Source organism: Belonocnema kinseyi, chromosome 2 (genome assembly GCF_010883055.1).
Source record: "Belonocnema kinseyi isolate 2016_QV_RU_SX_M_011 chromosome 2, B_treatae_v1, whole genome shotgun sequence".
Taxonomy (NCBI): Eukaryota; Metazoa; Arthropoda; class Insecta; order Hymenoptera; family Cynipidae; genus Belonocnema; species Belonocnema kinseyi.
In genome coordinates, this window is record NC_046658.1 from 83,612,829 (window position 1) to 83,630,834 (window position 18,006).

Consider the following 18,006-nt stretch of genomic DNA (forward strand, 5'->3'; position numbering starts at 1 on the left):
ATTTACACGTAAAAAATAAGAGCTTTTAACACTTTTCAATTGAATCATATTTAATTAAATGGCATTCAACTGCAAAATAACTGTTTTTGAACTTTTATAAATTGAACAATTCAGATATTTTTGGGTATAAAATATAAATTTACGAATCATTTTTAAAAATTCCAAGTTGAAAAATATATTAATAAATTTGTAAATGCTTAAAATTATATCATTTGAGGCAAGTTATGGTTAGAAACATAAAAAATTGAACGATTCAAAGGTTTTTTATAAAATGAAAAATGTTGAAATTATAAGTTGAATTATTACAATTTATGTCGCTTCCAATTAATAAATGTTTAACTGTTATTTATACATCGAAATTCAACACTTTTACTCATCAATTAAAAATGTTTGAAATGGAAGTTTCAAATTGTGGTTTTGAATATTTGATTAGAATTTGTAATTTTAAATGAACAGTATCTATTACTTTTAAGTTATTTTCAAATGAAAAATAGTTTATAAAATTTCAATCGGATACTTACATTTGTTCAACGACTAAGGCTTTCGAACGGAAATAGGTTAAGTTTTAAAAATCATGAATTAATTTGTATTTAAAGTTAATCAACTAAAAAAATTTCTGATCAATAATTTTCAATTTCAAACGCTTCTTATTTTTAATTATTCAAGTCTTCAAAACTGTCTTTTTAAATTCTAAACATTGAAAAGGTACGCTTAAAAACAAAGACCTAGAATAAAAAATATTTAAAGTGAAAGATTTTAGAATTACACTGTGCAAACTGAATGATTTCATACTTGGAAAAGTTAACAATTGAACTTAGCTTTAAAACAAGTTGAAATCGAACACATTTTAAATTACTTTATATCATTTTATATGGAATTTGTGGTATTTCAAGTGATTGAATAGATTTTCCTTATAAAAATTGGTAAAATTCCCGGTCGGAAAATAAACTTACTGCAATTTTCCAGTCTTCCCAAATTCCCGATTTCTCGTTTCGGCGCATATATTTATCGATCAGGCCCTTTTTAATTTGAATTGCAATCGTTTTTCTTGAAAAAACATAATAATTTATTATGGTTGCACATAAAATACTTCTCGACAAGTTTTGAATTTTTAATCAATTAAATCCAAATATCGACAACCATAATAAAAAAAAACCATTAGCATTAGACTCTCATTCAGACTTGGTTTAACGGCACAGTGCTGCAATTTCTTGGTTTATTTATAAATCGGCTAGCTTTTTGGATAAACAATTCCGCTAATAATTTATCATACAATAGAGCGTGTCGAAAAACTAAAGTGCTTCGTCTAAAAATTTACTACAAATATTTCATTATTAATCAATATTAACTTTTTTAAAATAATTTGTATTGACTTTTAATTATAAAAAAACATCTATAAATGACATACTATTTTTTATTTCACGATAAAATGAATTTTGAGCGTTTTAATAAGTAAAAATGTTTTTCAGAATACAAAAATTGGTATGAAAAATTCATTTAAAAAAAATTTTTTTGCTTAAGCGTCCTTGAAATTTAATACAATTTTTTTTTAATTAATGGGTTTCTCACTACACACTCGCAAATTTAGATATAATAGAAAACATTTTACTTTTAAATAATTTCTTTTAATTCAAAATCAATAAAAATTATTTAAATATTAACTTTCCTCGTATATTATTTTTGAAATATATTTAAAATACATTTCTGATAACATATATAATCAATTTCATGGCCTAATAGTCGAGAAAAATTGATATATATCTCTAAAAAAATAGCGAAACTGTAGATTTTTAATTATTTAAAAAAATTTAAAGTTAGTTCAGGCAGGGTGAAAAATATTGCAATGGCACTATTGCTATACATGTATAAATTCATATAGTAGAATTAGTTGGCCTTCAAATAAAATGTTTCGCTCTTTGTAGTTTTGAACTAAATCTACTATGCGATGACAAAAAAAAAACATTTTTTACATAACACTTTAATTGAATCCCAAAATAAATTTGTTATCCAAATTTGAACTACGAATGATGAACTTTATTTGTTTCGATACGTCCTATTGTACAAAATTGTATTAAAGTGAAATCAGGGTGGCCGCTTTAGTCAAAGAAAAAAAATTCCCGGTCATGGCCCGGTTCGCAATCATTTTTAATGGTCAATGAAATTTAAAAAATCTAGCTCTAAAGCTAAAAATTTTTCGATTTAAAACTTTGAAAATTAGAGATTTTATAATATTTCTAATTTAGAAATGTTTGATTTAGAGGTTTAATAATTTAGATACATAAAATTTCATTCTTAAATTAAAAGTTAAATTATTTTCATTTTAAACAGTTTAAACATTCTTAAAATGCTTCAAAATATTATTCCAAAAACTTAAAACATCTACACGGTTTACATTTTTTTCCAAATTTTAAATTATTTCAAGAATTTTTTCAGAACTTCTGAACATCTTTTTAAATGATTCGAATTTTTTCTAATATTTTTCCTACAAATTTATTTAAAATCCTACCAAATAAGAAAATTGGCTACAAATCTTCCACATTAATTTTTGATAATTTTTTTACTCTTTCTAAATCTTTTTAAATATTCTCTTAAAATTAATTTTTCATAATAAAAAATTATTTTCTAAGGTAATATTCTTTATTCTTCTGAAGCATTTTAAAATTATGAAAAAACTTCAACATTTTTAGTTCAAAATCTGCCGAAATCTATATTTTGTTTTAAATTAGACCATGGGCTATTTTCACCGAAATTTTGGTACGAATAGCCGAATTTTGCCAGTACATGTCAAAACTTTATTTAAATTATTAGCAATTAAAACTGTAACGTTCAAAGTTAAGTTTTGAATATTTAACGCATAAATACTGATTTTAAATAAACAGTCAGATATTTCTAAAGATTAAGTGATTTTTCTCACTTGAAAATTTTCAAATTAGGTATTTTCACTTGAACCACCAGCTAACTTCACTTCGTTGAATGCTGAGAGGAAAACAATGAACCAACTGCTTGGGACAAAACTTTATTTTTCTAATATCTTCGTAATAAATAATAATTATTACAATTTTATTATTTCATTATATAGTTCTTAAAAAATAAAAATTATTTTTTAAATACACTTATATAGAAAATATTAGTTTTTACAAATGTATGAACAAAATAAGGTAAAAATGGATCGAATTCCATGCATTTGGTCCATTGTTTTTCCCTCAGCACTCAGAGAAGTAAATTTAAGCTGATGGTTGAAGTGAAAATATGGTTTAAAATGGAGTTTTTTAGACTGAATAATAAGATTTAAAATTTAATAAAAACCTTTAATTACGAATATATTATTTTAAAGTTGTTTTAAAATTGAAAATTTTTATAAAGTTTCAATCGGGAGTTTACATTTGTTTAAACAGTAAGACTTTCCAATTGAAAAAATTTAATTTTTAACGTTAAAATTTGCAAATTCTAAAATTGTAAACTTATAACGAACCGTTTTGTAAAATCCATTAGTATAATTTACTTTTTAAATTTTAAAGTAGAGTTCAATTTTAAAACTCATGAATTAATTTATATGCACAATTGATCAACTAAAAAGGTTTTTTTTTATCGAAAATCCATTTCAAACACTTCTGATTTTTAATAGTTTAAGTCTTTAAAACTGCATTTAAAAAATATTCCAATTAAAGAGTACGTTCAAAAATTAAAGCCTAAAATGGACAATTTTAAAAGTGAAAGATTTTCTAATTAAGCATTCTAAACTGAAATGATATAATAATTTAAACAGATAAAAATTCAACTAATTGTTTAAAAAACTATTAGTATCAAAGTCGGACAGATTTTGTTCTAAACATTTGGGAAATACCCAGTAAAAAAAAAAATTTACTGGCATTTCCCAGTCTCATAAAATTCCCGGTAATTTCACAGTCCAGCGGGCCACCCTGGAAATCCAGTCGAAAAAATGATACCCGAAAAAGTGGAAACAAGTTCCTTAAAACTAAATTCTAGGGAAAATTTCCCCAATTAATTCATGCGAAATTTAAGGTTAAAAGAGCCACTTGTCTAGGTATATCGAGAACTTTACAAATGATATTCGTACCTCGCAGACATAATCATCACTGCCTGCATGATCCACGCTGTTGACGCATTCAGGGTGATAAAGACAAAGGCAGACGCAACACTGTAAACTCGGAATCTGGCCCATGCTGGTTGAACATCGGATGCTACATGGTTCCAGAACTTTGGCCCTGCAAGACGTGCGTTGATAGGGAAAAGGGACTAAGGTAGTATCAAATAGAGCCATACGAAAAGAAGCCAAAGAAATGTGGGGCGAAGAAGGAAACTAGGACGAGAAAACAAAAGGATTCGGGCCTGGAAAGCATCCTAATCAATCTAATTTTACTTTTCATTTAACTAATCCTTTTAAATTTGAGAATTCATTGCAAGTCGTGTTGTAATAAATGTCAGTTGTGATCATTGCAAGAGCAGAGTGTCTACCCAAAGGATGATTTTTAATTCCCCGGCTATTCACCGGCCAATTTTCCAGGCTTTTTGAAATTCCCGGAGTTTTCCCGACAAAATTTACTTCGGGGAAAAAAATAACTATTATTTACTTGAACGTGTTAAACTTATCCTCAGTCGGAATGAAGATATTTTGTGAATTTTTAAGAAGATATTGAAAAAAAGTAGTGCAAATTTCAATGTTCTTGAGATCATTTTCAAATTACATTTCTATAAACTCGCTAAAATTTTACTTTTTGCCTTTTTTTAACTTGTTTTACTTTTACTTGTTTAAAGTTTAAACGAAACTTGAATATTTTTAAAATATTTTTTCTCTTGGAATAAATATTTTTGCAAAATATATGAAATAAGTAATCAGGAGATTTCTATCAAATTTATTTAATTATATCGGCGATTGAAAATAGTTTACCTTTTTAAATCCCAAGCATTTTCCACATTTTCCTTCATGAATTTTTTTATAAATATATCTCAACAATTTTAGACGACGAAGTCTGGACGACTTCACTTAGAAATTATAAATAAAAAAAGTACATAAAATGTCTTGTAAAGTACCTATTTCAAACTACAAATTAAAAATAAGAAATAGCTAAATATATCGATTTATCATACTACAAAGTGAAATAAATTTTTGAAACGCTGAAGTCAAAATCATATAAGTAATTTTTCCCAAATTTTTAAATACTTAGACGGACTCTGCATATATTTTCATTAGCGATTTTTGAAAATCTGTTTATTAAATTAGGATTTTATTTTGAGTTATAAAAAACATTGAAATCTGCACTATTTTGCAATAATTTTCGTATAAACAATAAAAGGAAGAGAACGTAGAAAAAATTCCCAAATATAAACAAAAATCCCGGGGATTTCACTGGCCTAGCTCAAAATTGTAATTGTTTTGGAAAATTCACTGTACCAAGTCAGAATTATAAATAATGTTGAAAATTTCCTTTTCCAAATCTGAATTAAAATTCTTTCGGGACATTTCCTGCGTCGGCTCAAAATAAAAATTTTCTCTAAGAATCTGTTCCTAGCCAGAATTATACTTCACTACAGTTATTTTTTTTAATCCAGATATAACTCTTCAAAAATTCCCTGTTCAAATCAGAGCTATAATAATTCTTTTAGAAAATTCGCTTCTCAAATTCTGAATTAAAAATATCTCTTCCAAAATCCTCTGTTGAAAATCATAATTACAGTCTTTATATTTTCATTTCAAAACTTAAAATTTTCACTCTTTGATTTCAAAGATTTATAGATTTCAAAATATTTTTAAAAATTGCAATATAAAATTTAAAACGTCATTTTCATTGCTCGTTTTGTGACTAATCAACAGGGTGACAGGGTGTCTACTCAAATTCTAAAAAAAAATTATCTGATAATTCCATGTTTTTTTCAGGTATCTCAAGTTGTTTCCAGATATATTTTTTCTTGAGTTTATATATAATTTTTTTTTAGTTTCTAGGAATTTAATATTACAAGATATTCTTAAATATTGTAGCCTGAAAGATTATTTAACTAATTAAATACTAAAACATCATTAATAATTTCTTGAATTTGTCTCTAAAGTCCATCAATTTGAATGATAATTCAAGCAAGTTTTTATTTCATCTACTTATATTAAAAATGCAGTGAATATTTAGGTAATATAATATGTTGCTGTATTAAATTCTGTTTAAACCGCTTCAAATTCGTAAATTCTTAACTATAAATTTGGATTTTCAAAAAAATAGATGAATTTTCAACCAAAAAGATTAATTTTCTACCAAAAAGACGATTTCTCTCTCTCTCTTTCAAACAAACAAAAAATCAAATTCTCTATCAAACAGTTGAATCTTTAACTGAAAAGATCAATTTTCAAATAAATAGATGAATTTTCAACTAATAAATATCAGTTTTCAATCTGAAATAGAATAGTTACAAAAAATTATTTTTTCACAAAAAAAAAAACAGATTCATTTTTTAAACCAAGTGAATGTAACTTTGAACCAACTAGTTTTATTTCCAACTGAAAAAATGAATTTTCAACTAGAATGATGAATCTTCATCTGGAATAGATGAATTTTAAACAAAAAGGTTAACTTTTGAGGTAGGAGTTCAATTTTAAACTAAGCAGTCTTATTTTCAACCAAAAAGATGAATTTTCTACAACAAAGACGATTTTTCAGCAAAAAACATGAATTTTCAGCGAAATATTTGCATTCTCAAATACAAAAAGACATATTTTTAACCAAAAATGAAATAGAAGATTCATTTTTATCAAAGAAGACGAATTTCATAGAAAATACACGAATTTTAAATTAAAAAGATAAATTGTCAAACAACAATTGAATAGTTAAATTTACAGTTATAATTCATTTTACAACTAATATTATGAATATTCAACTGAAATAGTTGAATTTGAATACAAAAACATGAATTTTTAACCACGACGATGAGTCTTTAATTAGAATCATCAAATTTCCGACGCAAAGATTTATTTTCAAACCAGAAGATTAATTTCTACCAAAAATTCAACATTTTCAACCAAAAAAGATAATTTTGCAACCAAATATTAAATGGTAATATTTGCATTAAAAAAATCAACTACAGTTAAAGCTAAGGTTCAAGAATAGTTAACTTTTCAGTGATAAAATTAATTTTCAGCCAAAGAAACTCTCAACCAATTAAATATTCATTCAAAAAATATGAATTCAGAAAAAAAAATTTCAACCAAAAGAACGAATTTTCAACAAAATACATGAACTTTCAACTAAAACCAATCAATTTTTAACCAAAAACAGAAGCCAAATTTTCAGTTAAAAAAATTGATTTCAAACAAACAAAAAAACGAATTTTCATCAAAACAGTTTTATACGTTAATATATAGTTATTTTTACAATTGAATAATCATTGTTAATCAATTTATTATTTTAATTTTAAAAAAAATTAATAACGCTCGCGAAAAATGCCGACTTAAAGAGAAAATTGCCTTACAAATCCAGATTTTCCAGGTAGGATAGACACCCTGTCCGCGAAATAAAAAAAAAAACACTTTTAACATTCATTTTAGTACAATCGAATGAAAAATCCTATTCACTGAATCAATTTCCCGGTCATTACTAGCGAACAAAATTCCCCGAATTTTTCTGGACAGGTAGACATCTACAGCCCATTTTGAAAGAGTTAATTTCTGTAAGATTTTGTTTCATATGGACTTGACTAAAAATTGAGGAATACAAATTTAAGTATCAGTAATGAAAGTGTTTATAAAATATACTGATGTACGCCTCGCTACAAGATGGAGTATATTTTTTTTTTTAATCATATTCTAACTGGAACGCAAGAGATTACATACTTGAAACTAGTGTCTTGAGATTTCTCAAATTTAAAAAGCAATAGAGAATCTGAATCCTCACTCTTCTATGTCAAGCATCCAAGATATCCAGAAAAATTTATAATTAAAAAGAAAAGAAAACTCACTTCAATGCCCGCTTTGCCTTCGGTGAAAGGGTTTTCTCCGCTGCCTGTTGACTCCTCCTTGTTGCTGGAGAATTCTTTTGAGGTGGAAGCATCTCATTTTCCTTAACTTCGGAAGCCGCGAGTGCAGGACTTGGTTGCCGTTCTAATTGCTTTTGCTGCTTTGTCTCTTCTAAAAACAGTTTTTAATTGTAGATTTACAACAATAAAAAGTCTTTTGGAATTAGTCAACTTATTAAATATTAAATAAAACATGAAATCATACTTTTTAGAGGAGTCTTCTTAGCAGCTTTAACTTTTAGGGTCGCGGGTGTCTTAGCAGCTTTCGCGACAGCCTTTGTAAGAGGAGGAGGAGATTTAACTAACGGAGTTGATTCCGGAGGATCTTCAGCTTTTTTCGGTGTTGTACTTTTCTTTGCAGGAGCCCCTACTTTTTTATTCGGGGTCTTTGTTATTGGAGTTGCGTCCTAGATAAAATACATGATCATTTCTGAATAACTGGCCATTTGAATTATATTAAAGCGAATAAAAAGAAGAATTCGAAATCATACCTTTCCTTTTCTGGCTTCTCGAATTATTTCCTTTTCGGGATCATTCAAACCAAGTGCTTCTTTATGAAAGGTAAAGTTCTCCAAAGTCAGATTTTCTTTTGCAGTCACTATAAAATCAATTTTTTATTTAAGTAAGCAGAGTTGATGGTATTTTGAAGATGAAATTTTCAGGGTGGCCGAGAAACTTAATTTTCAAAATTCCCTGACTTTTCCTTGGTCATTAATATTCAAATGCCAGAATTTAAATCTTGTAACATTATTAACATCGAATACTTTCTCTAACAGCTCTAAATAACAGCTGAGACTAATATTCAGCCAAAAACAGCTGAATTTTCAACAAAAAAGATCAATATTTAAATCCAATTGGGCGAATTTATTATCCAAATATATAAATGTTCAACAAAAAAGTTTAATTTTTGTAAAAAAAAAATTTATCAAAATATTTTAATTTTTAACAAAGTAATTAAATTCTTACCAAAATAGTTGAATTTTCAAGTAAATAGACGAAATTTAAAAAAAAAAAAAAAGAAAGAATGACCGTCAACCAAAATCCGTTGAATTTATTATCAAGCTAAAAAACCGAATGTTTTCAAAAAAGTAGTTAAATTTTGAGCAGCGTAGTTGAATTTGTAACCAAGTAGTTTAATTTTCCACTTAAAAGATGAATTCTCAAAAAAAAAATATAATAGTTACATTTTTACAAAAAAAAATAAACTCTCAACAAAAGAGATGCATTTTATAACCGAAGTTTGATTTTCGACTAAGAAGATGAATTTGCAACAAAATACATGAATTTTCAAACAAATATTTCCATTTCTAACTATAAAAGATCAAATTTCAGAATTTTAAAATTATTTAACATTTAAAAATAGGATTTAACATTTTAAAATAAAAAAAAAAGAGGATTTAACATTTTAAAATAAAATGTTAAATCCTCATTTTCTACAAAAAGTCATTTGTATAGGATTTCTTTACTTAAATTGTTGCCAAGTGATCAGAAACGTTATTTCGTAAAATTATTATTGTTTATTTATCACGAAACACAGAACTTTCTTCTTTTTATAGAATTTTCAACGACAAATTGTCTGTCACAGTGCGATACTGTCACAGTTAATCTTTATTTTCCCCGAATAGAATAATTTTTTTGGATGAAAACTTATTTATTCTTATTCAGCCGCCCAATATCTCGGCAGGAAGTTTTTATTATTTTTTTACATTAAAAAATAGTTATTTAGTCGTCAGCTAAAGATGATTTTCAAAAGCCATAAAATTTGAACTTCAGAATTATTGCATGATTTACTCGGAATTGGTTAACTTTTCCTAATAAACCTCATTTTCTACTGATTTAACAACTAAATATCTCAGTAGCAAGATTTTATTTTTTGTGTTAACTGAAAATTGCACTTCTTATCGTGATTTGCAAGCAAGCCTGTTCCAATTTTAGGTCCTTGTCACTTTTAGCTTGTAAATTTCCACATTTCCTTCCTCAGAACTGGATAATATTTTGTAATCATGATTTTATGGCCTCAACTTCGAGCTACTTCAGCACGGGAGCATGATGAGGAACATATTACAGGGAGGCCGTTTTAATCGAAGAAAAAAATTCCCGGTCATTTCCCGGTTCGCAAACATTTAGAACTTTTATAAATTATAGAGTTCAAAAGCTCAGATAAGCTCCAAAAATATAAATCCACGTTAACATTTTCAATAGTCTAAATTAAAGAATCAACCAATGAACTTTAAAAAATTTCTAAATTATATTATTTTAAGTAATTTTAAGCTAGACACATTAAAAATTGAAAAATCATTTTTTTAACTTAACACTTCTTGAATTAGAAGTTAAATTATTTTAATTTAAAATAGTCTAGACATCCTTCAAAAGCTTTAAAATTTTATTTCAAAATCTTCAGAAATCTAGAAGTGGTTTTAAATTTTTCCAAATTCAAAATCAGTTTTGAATTTTTTTCGGACCTTTTAAATATATTTCAAAATGAATTGAATTTTTTCCATAACTTTTAGAAAATCCTGCAAATAAAAAAAACATTTGAATTTGTAAATAACAATAGAACACTTATTATTTGTAAAAATATTGAAGTAATATTAAGAGATATTTAGCAGTTTTAAAAAGATTCGAATGAAACTTAAAACTTGAAATAATTTGAAATACTTACAGCCGAATTTAAAATAAAATTTATATTTTTGCAGATTTCAAACAAAAAATTTAGAATTGTTTTAAGCATTGTGAAAGACTACAAAAGAATAAAAAATTTCTTAAGATTCTTAGGAAAGTTAAAAATGAATTTTCACTTTGAAAAATTATTGTAACAGAATGTTTAAGAAGATTTTAAGAGATTTAAAAAATGATCAAAGAAGAACATGGAAGATTTTAAAGATTTTATTTAATTTGCGTGATTTTCAAAAATTGCAGGAAAATTTCGATTAATTTTAAAATATATTTAGAAGTTCTAAAAAAATGTTAACACACTTCGTTTAAATTACTTGAAATAATGTCAAGTTTTTCATTAATTTTAAATCTTTTAAAAACTTCTAAATATCTCTTAAAATTACTCAAATTTTTTCTACAAGTAATAAGTGTTCAATTGTTATTTGTGCGTCAAAATTTAACAATCTCACTTATAAATTAAACACTTTTTAAATAGAACGATTAAACTTGTAACGCTAAAACTGTTTTCTTTTAAATATTTGGTTTCAATTTACTCCCCTTAAATGAATAGTGAAATAATGCTAAATATTAAATACTTATTCTTTTTCTACATTAAGAAATTTCAAATTAAATAGGATAAAAGTTAAATAATTTAGACTTACAATATTTTTAATTTAATAAAATTAATAATTAATTTATAAAATAATATATTAATAAATTTATTTATTAAATTGAATATAAAAATAATATAAAGGAATACCTGAAACTCTGAATTAAAAATATATTATTGATAAATCATGAACTTTAATTACTTCAAAAACTGTTAAAATCGAACTTAGACAGACTTTCCTTCTGAAAATTCGTAAAATTCCCGGTCCGGCGGCCACCCTGTTTTTTATAAAAAATCTTCGATTTTAAAAACTTCTTACTTTTAATTTGTTTAACCTTCAAAACTGCATTTTGAAATTCTTTAAATTAAAATGTTTCCTTAAAAACTAAAAATATGCTTAAAAATTAAAAAATTTTAAAGTTAAATATTTTCGAATTAAACATTCTAAACTAAATGATATAATAATTTATAAAAATCACAATTTAGGAAATTGTTTAAATCGGTTAAAATGTCAAAAAATAAATTCACTGTCATTTCCTGGTTTTCCCCGGTACCATAAAATTCCCGGTAATTTTCCAGTTGGCATTTTTTTCACTTATAGCAATGCAAAAAAAGATTTGGCATAATATAATTCCCACTTTTAATTAACGTCACTGTTTTAATTAACAATTGTAACAGCTGAGGAAATAAAAAAAGTCAAAAATGTAAGCTTTTGTGACATTTGTAAAATACTCATAGTTTCCACTGTTATTTTAAAAATTCCCTAACATTCCCCTGACTAATTTTTCTTTTTTTCCGACCTCCTTTTTTCTCTTCTGACTCTTATAAAAATTTTCTGACTTTTGCAAAATCCTTCACCTTTCCTGAACAATAAAATTATCTGCCGTTTCCCCAATTGCCACGTTTTTTTCTGACCTACGACCATCCTGAATTTTTAACAATGCAATAAAAAACAAGGCTCTACTTACAGCTCGTGGAGACTTCTCGGAAGCTTCTTACTTTTTTCCCCTTTGGTGTGATATAATAAATATCAGACATTTTTTTCATATTAGCATCAAAACCGGTCCCCCTGAAAACTAATTCGCGCTTCCAGCCATGTTTGAACGGTTCTTGAAAAGCGGGATTCGTCAGATCGACTTTGTGCTTTCCCGTGCTTGGAGGACTAACTCCGCGGGATAATCGAGTTCCTCTCAATTTTAATATCGGTGTACTGCTATTCACAGATGAATCTGACGATTTGGTAACCACTTCGACGGATTTCAGACGAGTCCCTTCGGATTCTATATTATTTGCTTTTTCGGTGGAATCTGATTCGGATTCTTTGAGAGGTTTAATGCTCTCTGCGGCGGAATCTTCTTCACTTAGAAAACTCTTTCGAGAAGGTCTTCCGCGTTTTGGTTTAGGAGCGACAGACAATTCTGCTTCAGCTGCAAAAAGAAAAAAAATAGAATTTTAGACATTTTCTTCAGTTTTTAAAGACAAATTCTGTAAAATACAAATGAAATGGTATCTAATATATCTATTAAAAAAAAAGGTTATCAATTCTACGAACAAAAAAGAAATATTTATTCTTTACGTTAAGGTTTTTAACTAGCTTAATGAATTAATATTGTTGATGTTAATTTTTTTGTCTACAAGATCTATAATCAATATTTTTCAATATTGATTTAAAATTGTTAATTTTGCTAGAGTATTTTTTCACAATTTTAAATCAATATTCAAAAAATTGATTATAGACCATGTAGACAAGAAAATTAACATCAAAATTAGTAAATAGAAATATTTTTTTCGAGAATGTCTGTGAAACTTTTTTGCACCTAAGGGATACCAGGATTTTCAATGCTCTAAATTAAAACTAATCGCCGAAAATTTCATCGTGACCAATCCGATAAAAATATTCACAATGTAAAATGGCCCTTCGCCGATTCAACAAAAATTAAAGCCAAAAATTCCTCATTTCAGGCTCAATAAAAATGATAAAAATGCTAAATTTATCCGCCTTTAACTCAATAAAAATGTAGAAAAGAAAAAAGTTCCTCTTCCAATTCATAAAAAATGAAAACCAAAACGTCCTCCCTTCCAGCTCGATAAAAAAATCTATGAAACGAAAGAAAGTCCCTCTTCCGAATTTAGAAAAAATACCCAATATTTCGACCCCTCCAACACTATAAAAATTATAACTAATATTTGTTCCCTACCAAATCAACAAAACTAACAAATTCTTCTTCATACAATTAATTAAATATTGAAAACCAAAATTACCTTCTTTCCAGCTTCATAAAAATCTTAAAAACAAAAAAATTTCCCTGTGCCAATTCAACAAAAATTTAGAAATCATCGTTTCAATCTGAATAAAAAGGTATAAAATACAAACTTTGTCCGGCTTCAACTCAATAAAAATGTAAAAAAGAACAAATTCATCTTCCAATTCAGAAAAAAACCGATTTCCTCTCTTTCAACTTGACAAAAATCTGTAAAACGAAAAAATGTCCCCCTTCCAATTCAGAAAAACCTAAAAATAAAACAAAATTCCTCTTCCGAAACTTCTTTCTGCACAACTGGATAAAAATCTTAAAAATAGAAAACGTCTCTCCGTCAATTCAAAATAAACTAAAAATGTCCAGTTTCAAACTCAATAAAAAATTTAAAATACCAAAGTTGTCCGCCTTCAACACGATAAAGACGTAAAAAAATAAAAAAGTTCCTCTCCCAATTCATAAAAAATTAAGACCAAAGTTCCTTTTATAACTTTTAAAACAGAATTGTGGAATTCATTTTTTTTCATGAATAAACCTTATTCAGTTGAATTATTTTAGTATTAAGTTGTTTCAAAATAATAATTGTTCAACTGTTATTTATACATCAAAATTCAACAATTCCACTGCAATATTTCAATATTTTAGATTGAAATAATATTTTATTAGGATTTGAGATTACATAAGTGTTTAATTACGAATCTAATAATTTAAAGTTATTTTTTTTATTTTGAACAGGTCTAGAATCTTCCTGTAAAATCATTTATTATTGTTTAATTTTTAACACTCGAACTCAAGTTTAATAATCCTAAATTCGTTTATATTTCCAGCTGTTCAACTTAAAACATTTTTTTATTACAAAAATTCAACTTAATACGCTTTTAATTCGTAATTGTTTAAGTCTTGAAAACTGCATTTCAAAATTCTTTAATTTGAAAATGAACGCCTAAAAATAATTATATAAAATCAAACATTTCTAAGTAAAAGATTTTTAAACTATGCACTGTAAATTGACTGATTTTTTTATTGAAAAGCTAAACATTCAACTTAATATTTAAAAAAAGAAATCAAACTTATTTCAGAATGCACTATATCACGCGATACGAAATTTGTGATATATCAAGAGAATAAACACTTTTTTCTAAAAATGTATCAAATTCAAGGTCAACGGCTAAATTTACTGTCATTTTCTAGTTACAAAAAATTCCCGCTCCAGAGGCCACAAAAATGGAGCAAACTGGGAAAGTGTTTTGAACAATTTTCAGGTTATGTTCGGCCTTTGAAAAAATTTGATTTTCTGGAATTTCTGACAAAGAAGCTCAACAATAAAGTGCATACTATTTAGATTTACAAATATGAAATAAGTCTGAAATAAAATGCCTTCTATAACCAACTATAAAACGTGGTAATTATGAATCAAGAACAGCAGAAAAAAGAATGGAGAACTCATTTGTTAAAGAAGCCAAAATAATATTTTTAAAAACTCTATCAAGAGTACAAATTCAGAAAATCAGATGCAAATCAACATTTTGTTTCTCATTTTGCTGCAATCATTATGCATGAATGCGAACCATATCGTGAAGGGAATCTTCGTCTAGCATGCATAATTTCCGAAAGAATAATCCGAAAATTACCAATGAGTTTTTGAAGAACCAAGTTTCCGGTCTGGGAGTTATTGAAGCAGTGTTTGTCAAAACCACTGAAATCCACAGAATCCTCGGAGTTGATGTCAGGTTCTGAGAGTTTCCGTTTACGTCCCTTCATCTTGGGCTTTGCGTCACTCTCGACGGTGCTCGTCGAGTTGGCCTTGGTCTTCCGCAAATTTCTTTTCCCTGGAGATGAGATATCTTTCACGTCCCCATTAACTTCCTGTACATTTTCTTCGACTACTTCCATCGGTTCCTCCGATTTTTGTTCGGATTGTTTCTCCGGTTGCTCGACGGTTTCTAGGTTAAAACCTTCGCACGCCACCTCGGCGTTCCCGCCATTAACAGCGACACTATCCATGGGCCTGGGGAAGACGTGCACCCGGATTCTAGCCTCACTTTTCACTGAGTCCCGTGTATCACGAAACTATTAACCGTCAGGAATTTTCGAACAGCAATCACCTTGCGTTTTTTGGTTATACGGTAATGCCGCTGCGTTCATTTGTCCGTTGATACACAACACTCACTGCACAACCCCACAACACAACTGCTTTCGGATTTCACAGTTGCACACAAAGAAAAGCTCAACCGGATGTGGAAGTTCTTACTAGACAGTGTTATAAAATTCCCTAGGATTGGCGCGCTTTTTAAAGAATATTAATATATTTATTAATTTGGTTAAAAAATAAATTGGGTAGAACTCAGCGATGATGTTTATATCATGATTTATCGTGTTTATATTTATTTTTGTGTTTACAATTTTTAATATGTAGCTAGCTTCGAAATTAATTAATAGCAAACCTAATAAAAAATCGCACTCTTTTCGGTTGAAAATTAATTCTTTTTGGTTAAAATGTATATTATTACATCATTAGTTAAGAATCAATGTTTTCAGGTTAACAATTACATTATTTAGTTTGAAGTTTAATTATTTATTTAAAAGTTTAATATCAAGATGAAAATTCAACTATTTTGTTAAAAAGCCATCCTTTTTGTTTGAAAATTAAACTATTGGTTGAAATTGTTGTCTTTCTTAACTGAAAGATATATTTTTATTGCAAAATCAACTATTTTGCTGAAAAAATATCTTTTTGGTTTGAAAATTAAAAAATGTTGATGAAATGTTTTCCTTTCTTGAATGACACATCTTGTTTTTTGCTAAAAATCAGTGATTTATTCAAAATTCGTCTTTTTTAGATAGGTTCTACATTTTTTATTTCATATTAAATTTGCTGTCAAAACTATTGCTTTTTTCTTTGAATATTTATGACAATTTTATTATTTTATTGAGAATTCAACTATTTGATAGAAAATGTACATTATTGATGAAATTTTGACTGTTTTGTGCCAAATTTTGTTTTTGGCTTGAAAATTTAACGATATTTGGTGAACATTTTTTTCTTTCTTCACTGAAAAATCAAATATTTTGTTGAAAAATTTGTTTATTTGTGTTAAAAAGTTAACAATTTTGTTGATTTTTTTCTCCCTAGGCTAAAAAATCTTTTTTGGTTGAAAATTTTCAACAAAGTGGTTGATTATTTAAATAATCAAATACTTTGTTTTAAATTCCTATTTTTTGTATAAATCCAAAGTTTTTTGTTCTAGAGTTTAATATTTTTGGTTAAAATATCAACTATTACATTTTTTGTTGAGAGCTCATCTTACATGGTTGAAAATTTTATTTTTTTTTAATTCAACAATTTTGTTATATTTATAGTACTGGCTTGAAAAGTTACATTATTTTTGGCAGAGGATTAATCGTTTCAGTTGAAAATGAATCTCTCTGTTTAAAAATATAACTATTGTGTTAAAAATTTAACTATTTTCGTAGACAATTCAACTATTTAGTATAAAATTTCATTTTTTCTTGGAAATTCATATTTCAGGGTTAAAAATTCAACTTTTTTTTGTTTATTTATTTGTTAACAAAATATATCGTTTTGCTTCGAAATTTAACATTTTGGATGGAAAATATTTCTTGGTTAAAATGTCAAATTTTAATTTTTTGTAGAGAATTTAATTTCTTTATTATCGATGCCCTTCAAATCGACAAAATTGACAAATTCTAAAATTATGAAAAAGGGGTAAAAATTCTCGGCGTTAGGTTACTTATGAATTTTTAGAAAAAAAGTATTAGATAAAAATAGGACGCAATGTGATCCGTGTAATTTGAAATTGTTCGAGATTTTAGTTTTATATTAAAAAAAAAAGGAAATTATATTTTAATTTTGTTCAATTTTATAGAAGTCTGCAATTTCGAAAGTAAAATAATATTTCAGGATTTCAAGGGACATAAAAAGTATTTTAAAAATTACGCTTGTGCTAAAAAATAATAAATGGAAAAAGTAGAGGACAGTCAGTTTTGATTTTCAAAAGAAGAGGGAAATATATTTCACGTTGTGGCATTAGCTGGCAAGATGTCTGCATGCCGAGGGCCATACAATAATATAGTTACATAGATTATATAATACGAAACTTGATTTTTATAATTCCTTGGAAAAAAGTGATTACCTACCAAGAGTGCCGTAAGTGTATTTGAATTTCATTTTTATTTTCTAAAAGCTATTTAATTAAATAATAAAATCGATTTTTTTTGTAACGATTTCATTATTTAATAGTTTTTGAACAATAATATTTAGATTCACTTACAGTGAAAAATTAGTTTGTTTTTTTAATTGGAAAATCAAAATGAATAAAATGATTAATTATATCATAAATAAAATTTAAAAATTTGTCTTGTCCCATGTTATTGGTATTATTGTTTGGCCCTCGGCGTGCAGACATCTTACATTTCTCCCACCCAACAAGAAATACCTAATATGCG

At 26.8% G+C, this 18,006-nt stretch overlaps 1 protein-coding gene across 1 annotated transcript in view; it reads right to left on the reverse strand.

The window, feature by feature from the left end:
- LOC117166881 overlaps positions 1-15,755 on the reverse strand; it is a 31,514-nt gene extending 15,759 nt beyond the window's left edge. The window contains exons 1-6 of the mRNA XM_033351299.1: positions 15,171-15,755; positions 12,250-12,708; positions 8,508-8,614; positions 8,222-8,423; positions 7,960-8,128; positions 4,079-4,226 (exon numbers count right to left, since the gene is read on the reverse strand). Of these exons, the coding sequence (XP_033207190.1) occupies positions 4,079-4,226; positions 7,960-8,128; positions 8,222-8,423; positions 8,508-8,614; positions 12,250-12,708; positions 15,171-15,543 (1,458 nt within the window). The 5' untranslated portion in view covers positions 15,544-15,755. The remainder of the gene's footprint in view (positions 1-4,078; positions 4,227-7,959; positions 8,129-8,221; positions 8,424-8,507; positions 8,615-12,249; positions 12,709-15,170) is intronic.
- Between the last annotated feature and the right edge of the window lie 2,251 nt (positions 15,756-18,006).